This window comes from Myripristis murdjan, chromosome 18 (genome assembly GCF_902150065.1).
Source record: "Myripristis murdjan chromosome 18, fMyrMur1.1, whole genome shotgun sequence".
NCBI classification, from domain to species: Eukaryota; Metazoa; Chordata; class Actinopteri; order Holocentriformes; family Holocentridae; genus Myripristis; species Myripristis murdjan.
Genome location: NC_043997.1, coordinates 6056998 through 6080872, shown reverse-complemented (window position 1 = coordinate 6080872; position 23875 = coordinate 6056998). Strand labels below are relative to the sequence as shown.

The window sequence follows — 23875 nt, the reverse complement described above, 5'->3', positions numbered from 1 at the left end:
GCTAAGGTTTTCCTAGGTAAAAACATATTAACTCAAGTTTTCAGGTAAAAACATGTAGCTAAGGTTTTCCTAGGTAAAAACATGAGGCTAAAACATGTAGCTGAAGCGCTCTGCTCGCTCTCGCCTCTCCTACTAGAATGTTAACTCGGTCGAATAATCCTCAGCGTGCCGTGCTAACAAGCTAACGCTTCCTGTTCCTCCCAGTTTATTGAGGCTAGAGGAGAACAGGTGCAGCTGAGGGCTGTCAATCAAACAGGGGCGGGAGGAATACACACTAAGGTTGCACTCAGTTTTCTGATGTCTGTGGAGATTCTCAGTCCTCCAGGTCATGATATGCAAGTAAGGTTAGAACACAGAACTGGAGAAACTTCCTGGAGGAGGAGGAAGAGGAGGAGTTTTCTTTACCCAGTGATGACAACAAAAAAAAAAAATGATGAAAAATTAAATATTTCAAGTTTATCATCCCCTTAAAAGCTCAGACGTGGGGAAATACGAGCATCCGCCACGGCACTTGAAGGCATCATCAGATCAAATTTGATAATATGACTTCAAACACTAACCCTGTGCTGAAAGCAGAATTAAATCTCCACTAAAACAAACTCCTACAGACCAGACTAGCCTGCTAGCAGAAATATGGACAGTCTTTAAACTAAATAAATAAATAAATAATAAAAGCATCAACATGTGTTACAACCGTCACGTCTGTGTCGCCTTCAAAGGAGGAGACTTGAAAAGGAAAAGGCCGAGGGTGAAGCCCTGCTGGACAGGCAGTTTATTCAAATGTCTGCCCATGAACTACAGTCATCAGTAGGACAGACGTCAAAATTTTTGCTTAGTTTGCCCGCGCCCGCCCGCACACACACACACACGCGCACACACACACCTCCCCCAGAGCACTTCACTGACCTTCTACAGATGGCTACGTGACGCCATCGACTCAAAGGCAAACCACTAACTTTGCGAACGTTATCTCCGCAGGGGAATGTTTTGATGCAAACATCGAACGTGAGAGTCAGTATTTTAATTTTAGACCCCATTCATTTTTTCTTTTTTTTTTTTTTTTTTTAATTTGCAGTGAGCTGGAAGTCCTTATTTGGGCATAAAACTGACATCACTCGTTAAAGATCTATTTAAAAACTTCTCTCCGCTTCTTCATTCCTCGCTTTGGTCGGCCTTCTGTTCCTGTTCATCTCTTCCTCTTCTGCATGAGACTGAACACGGCCACACACACACACACACACACACACACACACACACACACACACACACATAATGAAATGCATAAATGCATGCACTTGGCTGCAGAGCACAATGGGACAGTTTTACGTTAACCCTCACTCGAGTCATTGATGATTAAAACGAGCACTTTTTCCTCCTCCTCTCTCTTCCTCTCTCTCTCTCTCACACACACACAAACACACACACACACACACACGACCGCTGAGCAGAGGGTGATCTCATCGCCCACACTGACCCTCTCTGTTCCTGTTCTGTCAGAGGTCTATTGTTATTGGTCATCTGTTGACCTCTGAGGGCTTTGATTGGGCCACAATAGACCGGACACTTCCTGGTACGGTGTGGCCATGTGTCTTAGCTGGAACTAGGAGGGATGTGGAAGTGTGTGTGTGTGTGTGTGTGTGTCAGATGACAGAGAGAGAGCGAGAAAGAGAGAGAGAGAGAGAGGGAGCGAGCAGGTGGTCAGATCAAGAAGAAGAAGAAGAAGGGAGATAGGAGGAGGAGGAAAGAGAGATCACATCTGTCCCAGCTGGCTACTCCTCTTCACACTTTACCACACACACACACACACACACACACACACACACACACACACCATCCAAACTCTTCCTCTTTCATCTGCCTCCTCTTCCCTCCTGGTCTGCAGGCCAGCTTCTTCCTGGTTTCCTCTCACTCTCTCTGTTGTGTTTTTCCAGGTTTTCGGGGAAACAAATGACTCATTCATTTTTTAAAAACTCTGCTCTGTTTTTCCTGCTTTCATCCTGCGACTCAGTTCCTGATCACGTCCCTGCTCTCTGCCCCACATTCCTGCCGCCCCTCTCCCACTTTTTCTTTTTCACCATCAAGTCAACAAGAGGATCTGCGTCCAAACCTCCAGATGGGACAAAAGTACCTTTATCACCACCAGGGGTGCGACTCTTTGGTTTAATTTGATGCATGATGCCATGATTGGTGACTCGATATAATAAACTCAATTCAAACTCAAAGATTCAATCTGAACTGAATTTGTAAACTGCAGTTAAGTCAACAATTGAATTTAGTACTTTTAGCCAAAATGTGACATCCATGCTTTCCCCTCTGTTTTGAAAATGTTTAAGATATACATTCCTGATCAAAATTTTAAGACCAGTTGAAAAATTGCAAGAATTTACATTTTGCACTGTTGGATCTTAAGGTTCTAAGCAGAAATTCAAAATGCAAAAACAAGAAATGGGAGTGAGAAAAAAAAAAATTGAGTAAGCAATTTATTGCAAACAACCATTAAACTGAAATAGGCTGTTCATCAGCTGATCAAAAGTTTAAGACCACAGCCTTTAAAAGCCCAAATCTTGGCAAAAATGTGGATTCAGTGTCATTTTCTGTCAGGTATCCACACTGTCATGACCTCCTGATTAAATTATTAAAATAAACTTGACCCCAAAAAAACAAGCTAGGGTCTTATTTTAAAAGGAATGCTCCAACATTTAGGACAAAACACCTTTTTTTCCGACTTCCCCAGCCTGAGACCAGATGTTGGACACCATTCTCACCTGTATACGTCCAGAGGTTCGGTTCCTATGGGCGGCATTTAGTGTTAGCTTAGCATAAAGACTTGAAGTCTATGGGAGTCGTTAGCCTGGCTCCGTCAAAGCGAATAAATAAACCTTGCAGCAACTCTGAAGCTGTCTAATTTACACAGTTGGATCACGTGGATTTGAAATACGTGTCTCGGGAATTTTTTTTAACTAGTTTCCGGAGAAGTCAGATGGTGGAACTATAACCGCTGAACATATTTATTCTTCCGCCTATCGCAGTGATCCATAAACTGTTGAAGGTAGAGGAAGATCTGGCACAAATTAGCTTCCCTGCATTGATGCAATGAATGAATCATTACATGGCGAATATTAATATAGCCACATATTCCCCTACTGTCCCAGACCCACAGTCGTGTCACGTGTTCAGAATAAGCTTCAGCTGCAGGATGCATCGCTTTGAACGCTGAACAAAACTTTGAATATCAGGGGAAAAAACGGAGGTTCTGTCTGTCTGTTATGGTGAAGCCAACAGTGAACATGACCAAGTGTTCAGCAGCAGACTACACACCAGGGCAAAGTACAAAAGTATGACGCAAGAACAGGAACCTGTTCCAAAAAACGGCTTATTATGCCGGCGTTATTGATCGTGTCAAGTTCGGTTTGCAAGCAGGATCCCGCTCGGCTGCCAGGCCTGATGATGCAGCAGTGTTTTTTGGACAAAGTCACAACTGTGTGGGGAAAATGATATTGAGGCAGCCCCCTGAGGAATATGGCTTTAAAAGAAAAAAAAAAAAAGGGCTCGTGCTGAAATGATTACTTCATGAATTCATTCACTGATCAAGATTTGAGTAAAATGTCAATGATGTAATGGTTTGTCATGTAATCAAGTGAAAACGCCAAATATTGGGTTACTGTCTTGTTTTTCTCCATTCATATCTTTATAAAATAACAATTTGTTGGGTTTTTTTGGCTGCTGGTCTGACTATTTAAGACATGTGAAGGTATTACTGGCCACTTCCCATCAGACTTTGGCTTTATTTTCTCGACTTTATTGGCAGACTGTGCCGTTTCAAACAGGAGGTCAGCCCACATTGTTATGATGTGGTAAAGAATGATGAATGGCACTCAATTCTCAAAAAAAGAAATATAACTTTAGAAACGCCTGAGAAGTTCAAGACAACTCTTTAACCCCACCACAACCCAAATTATAAAGAGCTCTATTATTTTTATGTAAATCTGACATCAAAACATTAGATTTGACGCATGCATTTAAAAGTGTTCCATTATTTCTACGGGCTATTAGTCTTGGCATGAGCCCGAGGGGTTTCATCCCTTTTCAAACTGCACGGTGCGCCTTGAACGATTCATCGGATAATTGAAAAAATAATTGACAGAATAACTGACGGTGAAAATAATGATTGGCTGCCGGCCCAGAGACGCCACAGGTTTGATCTCCGTTAACATTCAGCGTTCGTCAGCAGCGACCGTGCAGGACGCCAGCCCCCCCCCCCCCCCCCCGCCGAGTCTCCGAGGGTCACTTTGCATAAGAGGCTCGCGGCGCCTGCAGTGTGAACTTGACCTCCGCCGCTCTCTGAAGGAATCAGACGGTCTCAGACAGACGAGGTAGACAGTTAATATCCCTCCACACCAGACGGGGGTTTTAAAAGATCTTGAGGTGGGATTGAGGTGGAAGGTGAAGCTGATCCTGCGTCACGTCTTAAGGGTTCATTCACCTCGTGCACACAGTCGGTGGCAGGCTTGGCTTTGTCCTATACAAAATCACTTGGTAAAATAATTCACATCAGGCTTCCCTAACCTCAGTGCTGTAACTCGGGTGAAAATCCATTAAATTATCAACAAACGTAATTTGTGTTATTAGGAAGACAGAATTTTCCTTATAGAGTTTGTAGATAAAACCACACTCAGTCCCTAGTTTTAACCCTCCTGTTATGTTCAAATTTACCAACATCCTTTAAGTTTGGGGTCAATTTGACCCTCAGCAGTTTAAACCTCCACAAAATTATTATAACTAAAGTTGTTACCAAAGTTTATGTGTCAGGTACTTTATGTTTTTTTATTGACGACCTAAATAGCCCTTTAAATAAAACATAACCCCCCCACACTTATACATCCAGTATTCCTATTACGTGACTATGGAAAAATATGCAAATCACCATAAAGTCTCTCTGATTGACCTAAAATTGGAAAGAAATATTAATTTTTGGTGTTTTAATGGCTTTTTATTATTTCTAAGGACAGATTTTTGTTGTTTATAACTGATGCATCCAAGGTGTGTACAGGACTTTGAAAACATATTATTTGAATTTCATGTTTACTCCGTGGTACCCATTACAATAGGAAAACTCATTAAATATGAAGCAAAAAAAAAAAAAAAGATAATCATTTATTTAGAGACGTTAAACATTGACTGGGGTCAAATTGACCCCAAACATAATAGGAGGGTTAAATATGTAACGGCAGGTACCATAGCTCATAGACTTTAGGCCGTCCTCTGTCAATTTTGGTGCCATTACATTCTCTTACAGTGTTTTACTCAACTAAAATCACTGCTGACTTCTACAGTGACCTCATGTATGGGATACTCTGTTACGCAAATATGAAATAAGTTGCACATTGGTACCATGTCAGTTAGTTTGTGGTTGGAAAAACAACACAACTAGAAAGACAAACGAGATGCCTTGCGTTAGCTAACTTTGCATGGAAGTCACCTGATGATGTTTGTTCTGATTATCACCATTGGAAAACTGCTTCAGCTGCATTTCGCAATTAAAAGCATCGGCCAAACAGTGTCAGAGTATCTTCACTGTCTTGCCTGTGACCTGTAAAGCATCAAATTGAACTACTTTTTATTCTTTCTTTCTTTCTTTCTTTTCTTTTTTTTTTAATAAATTACAGGCAATCGATTGTTGCTGTTAGGATTTGTAGCAGATTATGTAGGCTATGTGTGTTTACATGTGTCTACTAGGGTTGGGTATCATTCACATTTGAACTGATGCTGGTACCTGGAATTTGGTATCAGAACCCAATGGGAAGCCTTTTATCAGTACTTTATTCTCTCTGTAATAACACAAAATCCTAATTTCAGCTGTAAATAAATAAGGTTTATGAGTCATTATTTATGTATTTATTTAGAACACATCACACAAAATAAAACCCCTCCCTCCAGCCTCCAGCCTGTCAGTCAAATCTGGTCAAAGCTATGATATCCCTCTTCAAGCTTCGCCGCCAAACCCTCCATAAAAGAGCGTTTGGTCTAAGGGGGGCTGACATGGAAAGGGCCAAGCCAGAGGCAAGGTCCATGAATGCACCACCGCCGCCGGCTGTGTCACATTCACAGCAGCTGGCGTTGTGTCTCTGCGTTCGTCCTCATTAACGTGCCGAGCGGAGTCGAACGAGGAACAGCGTGATGGAAGTGGATTCCTAACCAAGGAGGAGGGATTATCTTTCCAGGGACTAACGTAATCTCGCTCTCTCAGCCAGATGCACACTGGCAACAAGTGGTAAACTAGGAGGGATTTTTCAAAGGAATCATAAGGAATCGAGTTCTGTAGCTAACCCAAAAACCCAGAGACACCAAACCAACATCAAAGAACAAGCGGCGACAAAAGCCGACCGGTGCGTCGCCTCGCATCTCCCATGTTGGAGCCAGAAAGCCACACTTGAACACACCGCAAAGACCACAGCCAACGGCCAACGTGCATCTGCATGAGAGGAAATAACTCTCGAGGCCAGCAGGGGGCAGTAGTCTTTGATCGTCGTTCAAAAAGGGAGATCAAAACACCCAAGAAACTGTAAAGAAATCAGTGTTTGCCTTCCATTTTCACACGACTCTCGCTCCCCACAGACGGTTTTATAATAACAGCTCCTCCTAATCCAGAATATGTCGGATAAGACGCTGAAAATGGCACTGCTGTTGGTCTTTTGGTTGTAGAAGAAGAAAAGAAGAGGCAGAGGCGTACGACTAGAGCGAGACACAACGCAAAAACTTGGGCCAGAGACGCTCACCCAAACTGTTGGCCAGACTTTGCCATCCCAGTTTGGGCAATCTAATAGATTTTTTTTTCATATTGTCGCTGGTTGGCAACGTACAAGACTGAAAATCTGCAGTCCGAGTGCAAGTGAATGTCAACGCGGCATATGATGACAGTGGCTGGTCCGATTCCTCTCATTTTTCAGAGCCAGTGATAGAAAGTAGGGGTGTACAGTCTTTGCACTATTTGTATCGGGTTCAGATTCGGGCTTTTAAAAAAAAAACTTCGGGATTCATTATTCAGATTCAGGAAGAAAACGAAAGTGGGTGCACTAGAGACTTCCGCCGAGCTAGCCGGCTAACTTCCGGTTTAGCTCTCAGCTAACTAGAACGGGAATAAAATAATTGAATCGTGCGGCTCGTCTAAACTTTCCAAACGTAATCGGACTGAATGGATCAAATTCTGCTGGCGAAACGAGTCGTTTCGCGGGGAGCTGTGACGCTCAAAAAAATGTATCCACCATTTTATAGCCACTTCTCTTCCTGTTATTGTCTATGAGAAAAAAGCTCCTGAATAATGAGGAGAAACTTCGGACAGAAAAACTATTCAGGATCGAAGCATTATTTGTGTACTTCCGAATACCGAATTCGGTTTCGGATACATTCCTAATAGAAAGACGACCAGATACAACCAAAATAAAGTCATTTTTACTTTTCAACTCTGAAGAAAGTAGAATAATCACTGTGTCAAGCTAGTGGGTCTGTAAAGGAAAGGTTTGCGGTGTTTTTTAACCATTAGCAAAGGTGATGATTTCTTTCTTCCTTTCTCTTTCTATCTGTCCATCTATCTGTCTATCTGTTATCTATTCATGATTTTGATGATTATTTTTCTAGATCCGCCTTGGTGGTGTAAATGCTTGTCGTGTGGATCTGTGTCGATTCAAATCTCACCACAGAGACTAAAAAAGCCAAACCTAATCTAACCTGTTGTGTTCGTTCGCTTTTAGCAGAGCAGTGAACGGATGAAATACAGAGGAAGAGGAAGTAGAGTGGTAAAAGCACAAAGGCAGAAAGTGATGGAGGGGAAGGCGTCCCTGCAACCGCCCTGAGCCGAGTGACCTTGATTCAAAAGCTACGCATGCACCAAGTGACGAGACATATGTACACACACACACACACACACACCAAGGCAGCAGAAGGAGTGCAGCTTCAATCTGTGGCAGATTATCGTGTCGCGGTATCAGCACCCTGTCTGGTGTGTGTGTGTGTGTGTGTGTGTGTGTGTGTGTGTGTGTGTGTGTGTGTGTGTGTGTGTGTGTGTGTCGGTAATCTCTTCTTCTGTCCGGACTCTGTGATGCTGGAAATGGGTTCGCCTCAAAAGAGGATTCCCTGACACCCCCCCAACCACACACACACACACACACACACACACACACACACACACACACACATTCCCAGCACCATCCAAATCCTCCTTACAGTGGGAGGAGGAGGAGGAGGAGGTGTCAACAATTACAAGAGACAGAAGGAGAGGAGGAGAGAGGGAGGACTGCAGGAAATGGAGGAGTGGATCACGAGAGGATGACGGGAATCTTCAGCTGAACATCAAATCATCATCTAAGTCATGGAAACTATGACTGGAATTTTCAATCCATTAAATAAACACATGCAGTCAGGTAAGGATATCCTTTTTCTTCTGAAATGTGGGAAAAAATACTTTAATAACTATCATTTTATTTATCTATTTATTTTTAATTAGTCTCTTCTAAGTTTTTATTATTTGTTTTATGTTTAATGTCCACAACTTGAGTTCTTTTTAGGGATAATAAATGATTTTATTTGAACTGAACTGAGAGAGAGAGAAAGGCAGGGAGAGAGAGACAGGGAGAGAGAGACAGAGAGAAAGAGAGAGAGAGACAGAGAGAGAGAGAGAAAGAGAGAGAGAGACAGAGAAAGAGCAGAAGTCTGTCTATTAATAGCCGGGCTCTGGCTCTATAGCTTTAATTCCCCCTTTGAGATTTTAAAGAAGAGCTGGTCCTCTTCCCTTTTGTGCACCAGTCTCTTTCTCTCACACACACACACACACACACACACACACTTTTCTCCAACTGCACTGTTTTCATGGGGGATTCTAGAAATCTTGTCAAGTGAATAGGATTGAAGTCTCTGTGTGTGTGTGTGTGTGTGTGTGTGTGTGTGTGTGTGTGTGTGTGTGTGTGTGTGTGTATCACGGGGGAATGTCTATGCGTCTCCATCAGAAAGAGAGAGTGACACTATCGGAGAGTGGTAGGCAGGTTCACACACACACACACACACACACACACACACACACACACACACACACACACACACACACACACACACACACACACACACACACACACACACACACACAGAGGTAGAGCGGGGAAGAGAAACAAGCTGTTGAACCCAGCCAAAGGCTTTGAGAGAACACGGCTATAAATAACCCAACATCAGAATGGGATAAGAACAGGAGCACTGAATGTTCCAAAACACACACACACACACACACACACACACACACACACACACACACACATGCACACACACACACACACACAAACAAACAGAGAAAGGCCGGTGTTTTTAAAACCGTGTACTCTCCATGCTTAATATACTATGTGATGTAAAACAGAGTGTTTCCACTGCAAAGTACAGTAGGCCTGGGTTTATTTTTGCCACGACCGGCCGGATGTGCGCTGCTCTAGCCAGAGCGGGCCAGCAGAGGTGCTCTTGAGCAAGGCACTAAACCCCACGGGTATACAAAAAAAACAAAAAACGAAAAAGCAGAATCCTCCAAGGGTCTGTTAGTGGAGCTGAACGCAGAATGAGAAGATGCACTTTCAAAATAAAAGAAGACAGAAAGCAGCTATTGGTTCTTTAAGGAGCTACAGCTATCAGGGACTCTTATTTTGACGATGACGCTGCTGAGCGAATCTCACCGATTTATCTCCGTTGCTGCAGGAGTGATTTCTCCTCCCACAGTCCTTCCTGTTATCATGTTGGATTAGGCCAAAAAACCGACTTACAGCCCCTGAAATGAATCAGAGACTCTTCCTATGACAGACTGAATGACTGTTTCACCGCACAAAGTCCCACTGGTGTCTTTCTACTCCCATGACGTCACGTTTTTGCCCGTAATCCTACCAGCGTTTCCATGAAAAGTCCCGCCGCCATATCAGGGGAGAAGAAGAAAAAAATACATAGAAATGAATCAGAGACTCTTATTTTGACAGCCAGTATGACTCATACAGGAAGAAATCTCACTGGTATGCTTCTACTCCCTTTTTTATTGCTATGACCGGACTGATTTTTCTCTAAAAATAAATAAACAAATAAATAAAGATGCATCACCATGTTCGATTTGGACAAAACATTGGCTTTAAAGGAATACTCCACTGTTTTCCTAACATAACCAGACTGGCAAAAGATGTTCCATACCATTTTCACCGCCGTGGTTCAGTTCCTATGGGTAGCATTTTGTGTTAGCTTAGCATAAAGACTTGAAGTCTATGGGAGTCGTTAGCCTGGCGCCATCAAGTAAAAAAAATAAACTTTACAGCAGCTCTGAAGTTGTCTTATTTACACAGTGTGTTGTGTATTTGAAGTATATGTCTGTACACACTTTGTCTGAGCCAGGCTAATGAATCCCATAGACTTCAGGTCTTTATGCTAAGCTAACAGGAAATGCTAACCATTGGAACTGAAACTCTGGTCGGACAGATGATGTGATATGTGTGTGTAAGTGTACTTTCTGCAAAATGGAGTATTCCTTTGAGGTGCAGGTATAATAAGAATCACTTCCTGAAGTTGTTATATGATTTCTATGGTTATTTTACCGCTTGGCCGGGTCACGTGACGTAGCGTGTGAGTGCACTTCAACGTGAACCCCCCGCTGATACGAGTGCACTCCATCGCTACTCAAGTGCGCGGCGTGCATTTCATTTTTTCACCGAGTGTGAGGCATGTAGCGTCCAGTTTCAAACACAGCGAGCCTGAAGCGCTCTCACCGAAGACAGAGACACTGCAGCAATTTCAGCAACGCACACACACACACACACACACACGCACACACACACACTCTCTCTCCCTCGTCTCGCTCACACACTCAAACACGTGCGTTCCCTTGGGGTCCCACTTGAAACAGACGTCTTCAGACAGTCGGCAGCGAGCCTTTTTCCTCCCTGCTAGTCTAAACTGGGCCTATCTGAGCCGGGCAGGCAGGGAGGGGCTTCCCCGCTCTGTTTGGATAGCAGCAGACTCACCTACAATCACTTAAGACTCACGCCTCCACACCCTATCCACAACGGCTGCACCCAGCACACACAGCCGGACCAAAAAAAAAAAAAAAAAAAAAAAAAAAAAAAAAATTCAGACCTGTGGAAAGTTTCAAGACATTGTTTGGTTTGATTCAGGGGAGGCCGGTCGAGCATTTACAAGCACAGAGAGAGAGAGAGAGAGAAAGTGAAAGAGAAAGAATAAAAGAAAGTATGTGGACTGACTTTTAAAGACGAGAAGAGAGAGAGAGGAGAGCTTAAAATTTCATCCACAGGCACAGTACCTGGATTATTTAGGGGAAACTATATATTCACTGAGCATTTCAATAAAATGCAGAGATTTTCTCTCCCGGGCAGGTTTATGTGCCATAATATGAAGCCTACTGTATCTTAAAGCTGCAACTAGTGATTATTTTCACTGTCTATTAATGGGTTCTTTTTTAAAAAAAAATTTATTAATTGACTAATTGTCCAAGTTATGGTTAAATTGAAAGCAATTGGACAAATTTTAGCCAGAAGGGGTTGCAGAAGTGCCCTTGAGCAAGGCATTAAACCCAACAGAGTGTGTACAAATACAAATAAAGTTCTCCGCCTTCCAACCTGGTGACATCTGTCCGGCCCGGACCAACAAACAAACAACAGCTATTTCACTGATTTGAGCCACAGCAAACAAACTGCAGGTGAGAAAATCAGGATTAATGACTGAAACATTCAGTGATTTCCAAGATCAGTCAATTAATTTTTTTTTTTTTTGACTTGATTAATCCACTAATTGTTTCAGCATTCCTCTCCATTATTGTGTGAGCGACCTGCTGCATTTGTGCTGCAAACACGAGATAACTGAAATAATCTCTCACGTGCTGCTTGCACACACTCCTCCCCTGCACAACCCACACACTTAAATGCACTCGACTAATGCCCCCCCCACCCCCTCCACACACACACACACACACACACACACCCAAATGTGTACTTATGCAAACAGAGGAGGTCAGCCAAGGTGACCCGAAGGCTCGCGTCTGAAAAGGTGCCCAGAAGTTTACATGGGCACCGCCTCACAACGGGCTGAAACACAAACACACACACACACATACCGAAAAACAATTGGAAATACAGTCTCTCTTTCCGCTTGCTTGATCTAACCCAGACACACACACACAGTAGCCCAGACAGAAAGACAGTCACATTTGTTAAGTAAATGTAACCTAGTTTTAAGGTTTGGCTAAAAATGGTCCAACACAATGTAATATTCAAGATATTACAGAGTCTAGTGCAGGGGTTTTCAAACTTCTTCATGCTCCGGAGCGCCAAGTTGACTCTAATTACGCCTGCACTTCAACTTATTTTCCCCCTAAGGATCCTGACGTGATACGTGATAATTATGAAATTAATAACAGTCTCAGATCAGCAGCACCTGTCAGTCTGACACTCAAAACTGGACGGCAGGACAGGAAGTCCTTTAACAAAGGTGACACGGAAACGTCATCTAATGAGTGACGCAGATGGACAACACTCTTGGGGACAAACAGCAAAGTATGCCAAAGTTTAAAAAAAAAAAAAAATCAAATCTTTCCTGGAAACAAAATGTTTATATTATTAGTCAGGAAAAGACAGACCGCTGGCTGTCAGAGTTACAAAAGCAACATGGGAGTAACATTCACGGCATGCCTGAGTGACCCAACAAGTTGGTGAACACAAATGGAAAATTCCACGTTTACATGATACCCAAGATATCACAATGTGACATTTTCACCCTGTTTTAATTTTAGGTGCCACGCAGAACATTTTTCCTAATCCAACAAGCTCATTAAAATATCAATAACAAAAACTGAGGTGAATATTCTCCTCTTCCATCTGCGACTGAAGTACAAAGCAGCTCTGCGCCACTTGATTTCTAAAATAGTCACCCAGAAAAGCTGCTTTTATTTCAGGGTCCATTTTGTTATTTCTGACTACAAAGTGCTTGGAGACGTGATTACTGCCAACAGCATGTGAAGGCAACATCTGCCCGCTGCTGCAGTGACAGCTGCAGCTCTGCAGAACAAGTGGACAAAATGTAGGAGATAATGGCTCCGTCTCATTTGCAGAGGAAGCTTCCTGTCACCTTTATGAGGAACCCAGTTTGTCCAAGTGCTTACATGAATTTAGACAAGCTGACAAGGAAATGGCATTTGACGGACGTAGAGTTCCACACAGCGATGTTTTCCATGATGATCAAGACTCTGAAAATGTGGAAAAAAAAGCGACCAACACCTGGCTAGATAACGCTGAGTTAGGTTACCTCCGGAAGGATGACTTCTGTCTATGCTGGGGAAAAAAATGCTACGGTACAACCAGAGTTTCCAGTTAAGACTCTTGGGAAATCCTATGCAGCAAAGGAAGTTTTTTTTTTTTTTTAAGTTTCAAGGAACCTGCCTAGGATGTGTGCTAAACCGCCCAATGTAATAACACAATTCTAATTTACCATAATTCATTGAAATTAGGGATGTATTGTGATTTGATAGTTTGATTTCTTGCGACTTTAGTTTTCTGAAGTATCCTCTTGTCCTCTGTTGCTCTGGAACTCCATCCTCTGCGTGTCCTCAGTCTTCAGTTTGTGGCCGTAAAGTTTCATGAGGCGGTGATTCTCCTCGAGGTCACTATAGGTCATTTTATACGGTGAAAAAATTGGTCACACTACAGTGAAATGGTTGCTATGGGGGCCAACATCATCACACAGGAATCAAATGTGGCTCGTTGAATCCACAAGAGTCTCAGCTTTCCAGTCAAAGCCAACTGATGCAGCTCCAAGACTGTTTAGGCCCCAGTCTGCACACACACACCATTTTACAACAGGCCACAAGAACACATGTGGACTGCAGGGTTTGGGGCCCAAACTGCATGGGATTAGCAGAAGGTGGGCATGTCTGCAAAGGGGCGAGCCGTGGCTGCCCAGAGAACCCAGTTTCATTCACACATCTGGAGGTCAGAGGTCAAGGGACCCTGCTGGAAATGACCATGCCAGATTTGACAAAATTTGGCCTGACGTTGGAGCAATATTAAGCCTCCTTGCCGACAACCTAACATGATATGCTTTGTACCAATGGATTCTTTAGGATGTCTAGTTTTGTGTGATCACCATGATCTGTCTTTACTTAAGTCAATACTTAATGGATTTTTTGCCACCCCTACTAGAAATTGTGCCAAACTGGGAAGCTTCATTACACAAAGAGACACACCCAACCACTTCGCAACTGTTTGGTTTACAGAAAACTCAGGATTGTGCTCCTCGTAGTAATTTCATAATTTCTGGCCTTTTTGAGGAAGTTCAAGATTTCATAAGAGGATAAGAAGTGAATACCTTGCAACAGGGCTGCGCAACAGATGGATAAGATATTAATATCCTGATATGAGACTAGATATTATCTGGGATTTGGGATATCATATCGTGATACGGCATACGTGTTGTCATTTAAAGGTTTCATAACAGATCAGGGATGCAATTTTCTGAGCTTATTAGACTGTTGTAGTTGTTCTGACCTGTTTGCTCCTCACATCCTCATCATTAATGATTGTGTACCCAAAATCTCTATTGTTAACATTTTCCATCACCATCACCCCCCACCATATAATCACAATATCGATATACTGAGGTATTTGGTCAAAGATATCATATTTCATTTTGTCCATATCGCCCAGTCTGACTTTACACAAACCAAAAAAAAATTTTTCACTATCAGTTCCCTTGGGGGTCATCAGCTTAATGACACCTTAATGATGCTTTATGTCACCTTGGGGGTCCAGAGGTTTGACCAAGTCCAGCTGCTTCGACTGACATAATGTTCATTTTTGAGTGAACTCTTCCTTTAAGAAACGCTCAACTGGATAAGTGTTACACAAACAGGCAGCACCATTACCACGGCTGCAGCCAATTTCCCCATCCAACTTCCCCTGTCAACCGGACTCCATTTAACTGGAGCCAGTTGGCTGGTGGCTGCTGGCTGCCATGACAACGGAGTGGAGGCATGGGGGGAAACCAGACTTGAGTTTAAATGTCACAACTTCTCCCTGACAGCGACAAAACGGTGAGACCAACGCGACGCAGACAGAAGTGGCCTCTCCTGTATGTGTGGCAAACACTTGCCCAAGTAAAAAACACACACACACACACACACACAATGCCTCTCACCTTGACAACACACAAACTGAAGGAAAGTAAACACACACTTTCTACACACAGTGCCGTCCCTTGATATCTGGTGGCCATGAGCAAAAAATCATTCTGGGGCCCTTCTGTTCTACCATGAGTTTATTTCACATTTTTCAGGGACTTTTCTTTTTTTATTATTATTATTATTTTGTGGTATTTTTTTTCTGTAATATAATTTATTTATTTCACTAGTTTTTTTTTTATTATTATTTTCTGGTATTATTTTCTTGATTTTTTTGAGTCGCTAATTTTTGGGTCTTTTCTTGCTGATTTGATTGTCAGCTTTATCCCATTTTGTCAAAAGAAATTAACTGAATTCAAGCGAAAGATACCATGTAAAATAGCATCCTGGGTTTGAATCCGGCCTGGATTATCTTTACAAAAAGAAAAGAAAAAAAATTGTATTATGATATTAAAGAGGAATATTAAAAGAAAAAAAAACAGAAAAAAGAATTACAAAGATAATTACCGCCAAAATAAATAAATAAATAATAGAAAAATAAGAAAAAATAGCTTAGAATTTTTTAAATTAGCTATTTAAACATCAGACAATTAGATTCTCAGGCTTTCTTCAACTGAGCCCTATATATTAAGGAAAGTCGGGTTCTAGGCGCCATGCCTTGTCCGCCTAATTGGCCCGACGGCTCTGCACACACTCAAACACACACTGCAACCCTCCTCCGTCTGATTGGACAGAATAGACTTGCATGACGGTGATCTCAATAGATGAAGGAGCTCTTCCAAAAACGGTGGGAGGGAGTCATCGTCTTTGCCAGGGAGTCACAAGCTGGGGGTAATTGAGGTGGACAGTCCCAATCATGAGACTAAATGGCTTTAAAACGCCATTTATTTTCCCCAGTGGTGCGTGAATGTCACGGCCGGGCCGGCGAGCGTGAAGCCCCGGGCTCGGCGCGCTGGCTGGCGGCTGCACGCTGGCAGCGCTGAAAGACTGGTGCAAGGGTTATTCGGTTATTGGGTCTGGATGCAAATGCAGCGGTGAGATCATTCGCAGCGTGCCGTCAGACAGCTACAGCTGCCTGCGGTGAAGTTGGGCCGAGGTAAAGCCAAGGAGAGACGCAGAGAGAGGGAGAGAAAATGAGGTGGGGTGGGACAGGAGGGGGGTCTGACTGTGAGTGAAATAGAAATGTTCAAAGGAAAACAGAAAAAACTCTCAGACAGCAAGCCTCAGAATTTCCCCAGTCGACTCAGATTCATCCGTTCAATTCGACAGTCTGACTCTTGGTTGTTGTTTTCACTTCATACACGGCTTGGCAATAAGAAAACACACTGGCGTACGATTCAGTGTTGACAAAGCAATCATAATCAAATGCAACAGAGTCATACGAGCACATTTAAGCTTGATCAAGCCAGTTACTTCACAGCGTTCATTATGTTTTTTTAATCAATAATGGCTCTGACATTTTTTAAACCGAACCTGTTGATAGCCAACATTTAAATTTGGAAATTATATGCAAAAAAGAAAACTATCTCTCGAACAAATCTTACTAACAAAATGTTTGCACAGACAAAATGAACAAATAATAAATAATGCATTTTAATTCTAACGCAGACGCCCCACTGGGCCTGTTGGTGGTGCAAGGGGGAAGGTCACAGGGTCCCCAAAATTGCTAGGTTTCATCGTCAAGGCAACATGAATGTTGTCACCAAATTTCACCCAAAAAACAGGACATACAGCCCCCGGACCGAACTACTGTCGATTAGCGAGATGAGCTTAAACAATATTAAAAACCTTTTTATTAAAAAAAGGTTCTTCTGCATCAGAGAGGGAGGACATATTGATCATAAAGACTATCAGTACCACAGCCCATTCACGATCACTGAAATCGAGAAATCCTCAACAATCAACGCAATTCTGTATTAAACAGAACTACACAAAAAAATGATGAAGCAACCAAAAAAACAAGCTAATGCACACATATTCATAACACACGTGTGATAAGGAAATGTCCACCTTGGGCTGTTTGGTTAGCACACAAAACCTCTAAGTAAACTATCATGTGCATCACGATTACAAGCTCCAGCTCTTGGAAATGCCAGATTGTATTTGCATTTCGATTGTGAGCATTTGCCGATAAACACCAAAGTCCACAAGTTGTATCATGTTTACAAATTTATCAGTTTACAGCTGGACGGCTAGCCGACACGGACGCTGATGTCCTCGTGGCCAATCACCCGCCAGCACTCCCAGCTTCATAATCGGCTTGCTAATCAACTAAACAACCAGCAGACAAACGACTGAGCCAGTTCCCTGCCTGTGCTCCTGCCCCGACCGCTCTCCTTCCCCCCCGCCACATCAATAAGACGATGAACTCAGCAGACTTGACACCAGCCTCGGGCCCTCCAGGTAAAATCATCATCAAACGCGCGGCGAGGCCTCCGTTCTGTGTGATACCCCCCCCCCCCTTCCCCGGCCTGCGGCACCGCGGTCGTTGCTCTCGCAGAGAAATCAATAGCCTACAATGATTAAGCTCGACGTGTGTTGTGTATTGGCGGTGAAGGTCTGACCAAGTTCACAGAGGAGCGGTGACGGTCCACGGCCCTGTGAGCCAGGAGGGGCCGGTGAACAGATCAGACCGGGGGCCACAGGTTTAAACGCCATGGACGCGCAGAAACACTCATGTGCTGCTTTCTACACAGAAATCGGTATTTATAAAAAAAGAATATGAGGTGAGAGCATGCCTCCTGCAGATTCACACCATGAACATGCAGAGTTTTGGCTGCAGGCCGGTGGAGAAGTGGCAGAAAATAACATTAAAGCGTAAATTTACACAACATTATTACTGCAACTTTATTATATCAATATACTAAGTAATACACTGTGCGTAATGACAGCAGTAGTGGCTTTGGCGCCGTTAAAGGACCTCGCTGTCCTTTCAGCTGCCATGTCTATGAAGATGAATAAGCAGCAACAGGTATTTATATGGAAATGAGCTAATTAGAGGCACGTCAGCCTCCATTTATGGCTGATTGTGTGGCATTTCAAAGTAACTTAAAATCAGTGTCATCATTAAATAGAGGTGGGAATCACCACGGTACGATGTTATCACGATACTTGAGTCAGTATTGTGCTTGGAAACATGTTGCGATTATACTCAGTTTTGCGATTTATTCCCTATTTTGAAATGTGAATTATGTCCACAAGGGAAAACTGTGTCAACATGTGTTTTGTCTAATAAAATAAAGTTTTCACTCTGCTCATCGCACTTCGAGTCATATTTATTGCACCAAAACGAGACATACTGACCAGCTCTGACCTGACGTAAATTCTGCATCATTTCTTGGCGATACAATATCAATACTTGGCGTCCGTGTATCGATACAGTATTGCCACACAAAATATCGCAATACCCCCCCCCAATCAAGACAGTTCGTCCAGCAGACTCTTACAAAAGCTTACAAAACTTTGCATATCACTGAGCTAATTAACATTTTCTAAATGCAAAATATCAACTCTCCGTTATATATATTTGTTACAACTATTTGATTACCAAGTTTGATGATTCTTTACGTAAAATGACTTCTCCAACAGCCCAAATGACTGTTTATCCCATTGAACTCCATCACAAGCACGACTGTTAAGCTCCTGCATTCGTTCGTCTGCCTTTAGCTGATTTTTTTTTTGTTCCACTTTCACGTTCACTGCAGCTCTGTAGAGTTTCACTGGGCTTTCAGTGGACGGTGGCTGGGCACAGCGCAGGCCACTGCTCAGCACTAAAACAAGCAATCAAGAATCAGTTAGTGTATAAATTTGATTAGAAATGGGAGAAATCACATCAACAATTTGGAAGTGAGCGTGGCAGCTGTGCGGTTTGGATGCTGCGCTGCATGTTGGCAGGTGACACGGCGCTCTCGCTCCTCTGCAAAGACACGCTCCAATCTGTTTTAGGGGGGCGGGGAGGCTTTCAAAATAATGAAGTTGAGGCTGCGTTACGAGAAAATATAGCTCGCTGACATTTTCCAACAGAACCTGCGCAGCTTCGAATGGTAATGCCTTCGCAGGGAGAGCCCAGCCTGTCTGTGCCGGGCAGCCGAGGCCTGATGGGAAAATCTGTCTCCAGCAGGGATGGCCGGATACATCAGCGGGCTGTCAGCATCGGCCAATATCAGCTTTAAAAAGTAATAACCCAGACATGTTGGAATCCAGGAAGTTTTGCTGTTATTTGGCTGACATTTGTGTGTGAAGTCAAAACAGCACAAAAAAGAACGCAAGCATGGTCTTTTGGCGTCTTTGTCGATTGATTTCATGAGTTTTCAGACACTCTGGGCGACTTTATTCCTCAAAAGCAACGAGTGACAAATCCAGCGACTCATTCTGATAATGGCTAGAACATCTGTGCTCACACTAGAGCGTGGATACCCAACCCGAACCAGCCAGATTGGGCTAATTTTGGAGAAAGATTTAGAGATTATGTTCAGGTAAACTCCAGTAAACTCCACCCATATAGCGGTGGAGTTTACGTGACGACGCTGAAGGCAACACGTAGCCTCTTTCAGACAGTAAATGCAACCTGGCGATGAAGGACGAGCAAAATCTCGGGCTCCGAAAAAAATATGCAGCCTGATCCGCACTCTAGTTTACATACTAATGCAGTTTGGCAACAATTATAGCAACTATATTATTGTTATTTTTATTATTATCATGTGTTATTATTGTTATAAGCAAGTGGGCCCAGTCTTGGCTGCAGAGGTGCATATGAATATCGCATAGGCAGCATAAGGTTCACTACAGCCGAACAAAAATAATGATTGTGTTCATGCAGATCAGCCTGGTATGCAAATCAGATGATGTCATAGCGATTTCTGGTGACTCCTGGGACAGCCAATAGCGACTTTCCTTGCGCAGGAGTTGGCAACACTACACTGTGTAAAGCTAGAGTCGACTGAAGTGAGGAAGTTTACACACAGCTGATGAAGACGGTGGACTAAGAAAATCAAGCTACGAGTTAATCAGTCCAAGAACAACATGCAGACTCAATGGTCAAAAGAAGCTAAAAGTTCATCTCCCTTCACTATTAAACTGTTTATTTAACCATTTATCTGTAAAATTAATGTCTACCTGTAGGACTTGACAACAATTCAACGATGCAATATCCCTGTGTATATAAGGTGTAGGACTTTTTTTCAATTTCTTATTTCTGTATTTACTGCTGTCACATTTTTGCAGGATTAATGCACATATTTAATCATAATGCAGATACTTCTGTCTCTAATGCATGTATTTTTTATTTATTTTTTCTGATTCAAATAATATATTCCTCTCTTGACAATTTGAGCAAGCCGCAGCTGACCCAGTTTCCCCTCAGGGATCACGAAAGTATTTCTGATTCACAATCAGAATTTCTGATTTCTGGTTCTGAACCAGGATCAGAAAAAACACCAAGCAGCAGTCTCTGATTCGGATTCACAATCAGAATTTCTGATTTCTGATTCTGAACCAGGATCACAAACACTTTAACGCTCCCTGAGGGGAAACTGGGTCAGTTGCAGCTGCTCAAATTCTCAGTACAAGAACATAAAAGTATACTCATACGTGAATAAATAAGAAACACAAAATAATGCGCATTAGTACAATAAAATAAAGTATGTGCATCGAGTGTAAAGTTGCAACAAAAGTGTGTGCACTAAAGCTAAATATGTGCATTAATCGTATAAAAATAAATCTGTTTCTGATTCGCCAGCTGACTCTTAAAGGTCTTAAACTTCACCTTTAATAAAAAAAAAAAAAAATCTTGCAGTGAGACAGGGAAGTCTTACACCTGCACTGGATGATGATGAAGGTATTGACCACCATCATCATCACTATCATCATCATCGCTGATAGGCTACTTTCCAATTGCACACACACGCAGTAGGTGGGCTGCACCTATCAACAGGAAGCAGTGCATCATCCACACACACTGCACGCACGCACACACACACACACCCGCGTCTCCCTGTGTATGTGAAGGAATGTGACCTGCTCTGAAATCTCCAAGCTCACGACCGGTATGTCTGCTTTCTGTTTTACTTTTTCTTTTTTTTTTTTTTTCCAAGGCGCCTCTGCTGGGCCATACTCACAGTCAAGGTGTTTCTTCTTGGGTCCGCTCACTTCGTGCGTGGTGGCTTTACACACCGCCTTGCTGATGGACGAGCCGGTCATGCTGTGCTGCGCCGCCGCGATGCGATCCGTGATGGACTGGCCCGACATCTCTGTTGCCTCTGCCCCCCCCTTCTCAATCAGCCAAAACAGCACAATAATGATCCGATCAATGGATGGCTCCCTACGGGACAGCTGGACGTGACTTCACCGTCAAGTGGAGGAGGTAAAGCAGCGTGGGCGGACACACACACTTTCTCACACACACACAGAAAAAAAAAAAAAAACACCCTTTGGTTATTTCTCTTCCAGGTGCGCTACTGTTTCCTGTACAAATTACAAAAAAAAACTTGTGCAGTCTTGTGTGCAATCTTAAATCACAGGTGGCCAAAAAAAAAAAAAAAAAAAAAAAAAAAAATCTGGAGGTACAAGAATGTTTGGCTTCAGCGAGAAAACGCCACGACTGACAGGTTAATTTGCTTTTTTTTTTTTTTTTTTTCCTGCGCTGTAAATGAACTGTTTGGCAATCACTTGAGAATATCTATCTATCTATCTACCTATCTATCTATCTATCTATCTAGGAAACAAAAGACGACGACACTAATCTAAGCCAGTTGGTGTTAGCTAATGTTTCCGTTGCAGTACTCGAACCAAGAAAGAGTCCCACTGTGGAATCTGTAAACACTGGAAATCACTTTCTGGCCACAAATAAACATAGCTAACTAGCTTGGGTTAGCAACCTCGGGTTCACCAAAAGAGACGAGTCCGCTTCAAAGGGTGGCCAAAAGAGAGAAAAAACACACATATAAATCCGTTTGGAATCACAGTTTGGCGAACATGAACCACAACCTTGATGATAACCTCCCCCGAAAATAAAAAAAGAAAAAAAAAGAAGAGAGAAGAGAGAAAAAAAATCCCGAGTTCCTCCACGTCAACTTGCTGACGTTAGCTCGGCTGCTAACGGTTAGCTCCCAACGGCTGCTCTTGTTGCTCAAAGTGTGGGTTAAAACCTCCGTCGGGGGGGAAAGTCGCCCGTGTCGGAGCAGCACATCGTCCGAAGTGAACCGAGCGACACGGTGAAGCTGACAACCCCGACAGGTGCAGCCTCTCCGGGCGAGGGGGGAAGGTGCGCGGAGCGGTTGGTGTTAGCTAGCGGGAGGTTAGCTTAGCCCAGGCGGGGAGCGCTTCCGAGCCCGTGACCGAGGAGCCGAACCGGCGGGTCGGTTAGAAATGACAGCTGCGTCCGCTGTGTTATTCCTCCACTTCGCGGTGCTTAAACGTGGCTGAGCGCTGCTGTCCCGTGCTGCCGCCTCCACATCATCGGCCGGTCCCAGCCCCGGTGCCGCTGTCCCGCTGTGAGGGAAAAGTCTCTCCGGTGGCTCCGTACGCCGCTGACGGACTGACTGGCTGTCTGCTGCTCTACCGGACAAAATGGCAGCGTAAAAAAATCAGCTGATCTCAGAGTGGCGCTGCGTTCAGGGCCGCCTCGAAACCTCCGAAACCTGTAGATGAATTTGCGTGTTTTTTTTTCCATACATACATACATACATACATACATACATAAAATTAAAATAAATAAATAAATAAATAACAACAAAATCGTCAAAAACCTGGTGGAGAAGTTTGGTTGCTGCTTTGATTTAGAAATTACGATTTTTTTTTTTTTTTTTTTTACCACCCCACTTCTATTTACATGGTGGCATTATTTTAAATTATTTCGTAATTTGTCCATTTTCCATTGTATTTTTATTTAATATATCTAAAATAACATAAATGCACATAGTCTGTCAGCTTTGGTATTATCTAATCGCCTCTATTTTTATTGCTCTGCTTCTACGTGTTTTTTTTTTATTTATTTATTTAATTAAAGGAAGACAAATCAAGAATCACGCATCACGCATCTACTGTGTGCTCCAGTCCAGTGGTAGACAGGAGGAAAAGATACGCACCATGTTTTTTTTTTTTTTGTTTTTTTTTTAATGTCATAATTTATATATGGGAAAAAAATGGAAAATAAATTAAATGGAAACTTACAACAAAATAACATATGATCCAATGAGACAGTGGCAAAATTAAATACAGAAAATCGCTTTAGAAAAAATAAATAAATAAATAAATAAATATAAAAAAAAAAAAAAAATGAAAAATGTTGACCCGCCCTTCATGACCTTAAACGTCTCATCTGGGCACCACGGGCTCCAAAAAAAAAAAAAAAAACTTCCTCCTCCAAGTGCCAGTTGCGACAATACCGACAGCACCTGAACGCAGCACTAGTCCATTGGCGGAGACCTGAGCAGTTCGTGCTGCCTTTAAGGTCGCACCGCTGCAGTTGTAACGGAATTTCTACAACAAAACGCCTCAAATATCTTCTAAACGTTGATTTCTCTGTAATTTTTTTGGCCCCAGAGAGACAAAAAATTAAATAAAGAAATAAACCAGCCTTCATCTGATTTGTGTGTGTGTGTTTTTTCACAGAGGTGTTTTCGTGTCGGTGTGATCCACAGTTAAGGTGGTATGGGGATGATTCCTCAGACGCCGTGTCCTTGTTTG

General features: G+C 42.8%; 1 protein-coding gene across 2 annotated transcripts in view; it reads right to left on the bottom strand.

The window, feature by feature from the left end:
* Positions 1-23875, bottom strand: part of LOC115377001 (phosphatidylinositol-binding clathrin assembly protein) — a 136688-nt gene that overhangs the window by 104391 nt on the left and 8422 nt on the right. Inside the window, exon 2 of one of the 2 annotated variants that reach the window (XM_030076852.1) lies at positions 21307-21902. In XM_030076852.1, the coding sequence (XP_029932712.1) occupies positions 21307-21436 (130 nt within the window). In that variant the 5' untranslated portion in view covers positions 21437-21902. Of the gene's footprint in view, positions 1-21306; positions 22740-23875 lie in introns of those variants that run through there. The other variant, XM_030076854.1, reaches the window with a different exon arrangement.